The sequence below is a fragment of the Nestor notabilis genome, unplaced genomic scaffold (assembly GCF_000696875.1).
Source record: "Nestor notabilis isolate BGI_N333 unplaced genomic scaffold, ASM69687v1 scaffold19828, whole genome shotgun sequence".
Taxonomy (NCBI): Eukaryota; Metazoa; Chordata; class Aves; order Psittaciformes; family Psittacidae; genus Nestor; species Nestor notabilis.
Window position 1 is genome coordinate 9,104 of NW_009940808.1, and position 1,331 is coordinate 10,434.

General features: G+C 61.1%; 1 protein-coding gene across 1 annotated transcript in view; it reads left to right on the forward strand.

Annotated features, from left to right (window-relative positions):
• The window catches only part of SEZ6L (seizure related 6 homolog (mouse)-like), a gene marked incomplete at its 5' end in the record, with an annotated part of 13,103 nt that overhangs the window by 8,888 nt on the left and 2,884 nt on the right, over positions 1–1,331 (forward strand). The window contains one exon of the mRNA XM_010020567.1: positions 87–283. Within this exon, the coding sequence (XP_010018869.1) occupies positions 87–283 (197 nt within the window). The remainder of the gene's footprint in view (positions 1–86; positions 284–1,331) is intronic.

A 1,331-nucleotide genomic window follows, 5' to 3' on the forward strand; every position in this document is an offset into this window, starting at 1 on the left:
ATTCCCAGCCGTTCCCTGCCCGTCCGCGGTCCGACACTGCCCCCTCGCTGCAGTCTCCGCGCGGTCTCACCCGGTTCTCCCTCCAGCCTGAACCTCACCAGCAGCGACATCCTCACGGTTTACGATGGGGACGAGCTCACCGCTCGCATCCTGGGCCAGTACGTGGGCAGCAGCGGCCCGCAGAAGCTCTATTCCTCCAGCCCCGACCTCACCATCCAGTTCCACTCGGATCCGGCCGGGCTCGTCTTCGGGAAGGGGCAAGGATTCATCATGAACTACATCGGTACGGAGAGCGCGGCGCTGGGGTGTCCCCTGCTGCTGTTGTGCAGGTGGGGACTGTGACATGCAGCAGAACAGGTCGTCCTGGCACCGGGTTTGGAAGCGGGGAGAGCTGTGACACCAGCGCATCCCACCGGGTTCTGCAGGCACTCCCAGCCCTGCTGCAGGTCTCAGGGTCAGGCACGGCTGGGGTGACCCCAGGCCGACAAGAAGCAGAGGCATTTCTGGTCCCCATTAGTCCTGGTCTGGCCCAGTGCAATGGTGGAGCAGAACAGGGAAAGGAATCGCTGGAAATAGGGATGCGGGACCCCCCCCCACTCACACACGAGGCACTGCAGCAAGGTGTCCTCCCAGGAGAGGTCACGGAAGCCCGTGGAAGGGTGGGCTCCTGAGGTGGATGTTCACAGCTCCTTGCCCCGGAGAGGCTCAGACTGCCCTGGAGATGTCTGCTCACATTACCCTTCAGTGCAGCACATCTGCCAGAGCAGGGACGCTGATGCCCAAGGAAAGGACAAGGGTTGTGAAGGGCGCTTCTTCCCCAGGGCTGCCCATGGTCTTGCTGCTGCCTCTCCCCAGCCTGGCTTCCCCTGGCAGGCGTCTCCCAAGCCTGTTTTCTTCCTGCTGCTGCCAGCTGTGGTTAGGATAAGCAGAATAAGCTGCAATGCAGATCACCTGTGTGGCTGCAAGTCCCTCCTCACTGCACTGCAGCACATGCAGCTGAGCTCGGCCATGGGCATGGGGAGCAGGGCAGGAACCCTGCACTGGGGCAAACCTGCTGTGTCATGACCACAGAGCCTGCACCGCTCCTGTCCTGTGCCTGCAGCCAGAGCTGAGCCCGGTGTGCCCACGCTGCTGTGTTTGTTTTGATGCCAGCACTGACACGGCCCTGTTTCTACCAGCACAACCCTCTGCCTGCTTTTAGAGTCAGGGCTGGGGAGCCCCCATTACCCCAGAGAGGAACTATAGTGATAGGACAAGGGGGAATGGCTTTAAACTGAAACAGCGGAGATTTAGAATAGATTTAGGGAAGAAGTTCTTCCCTGGGAGGGTGC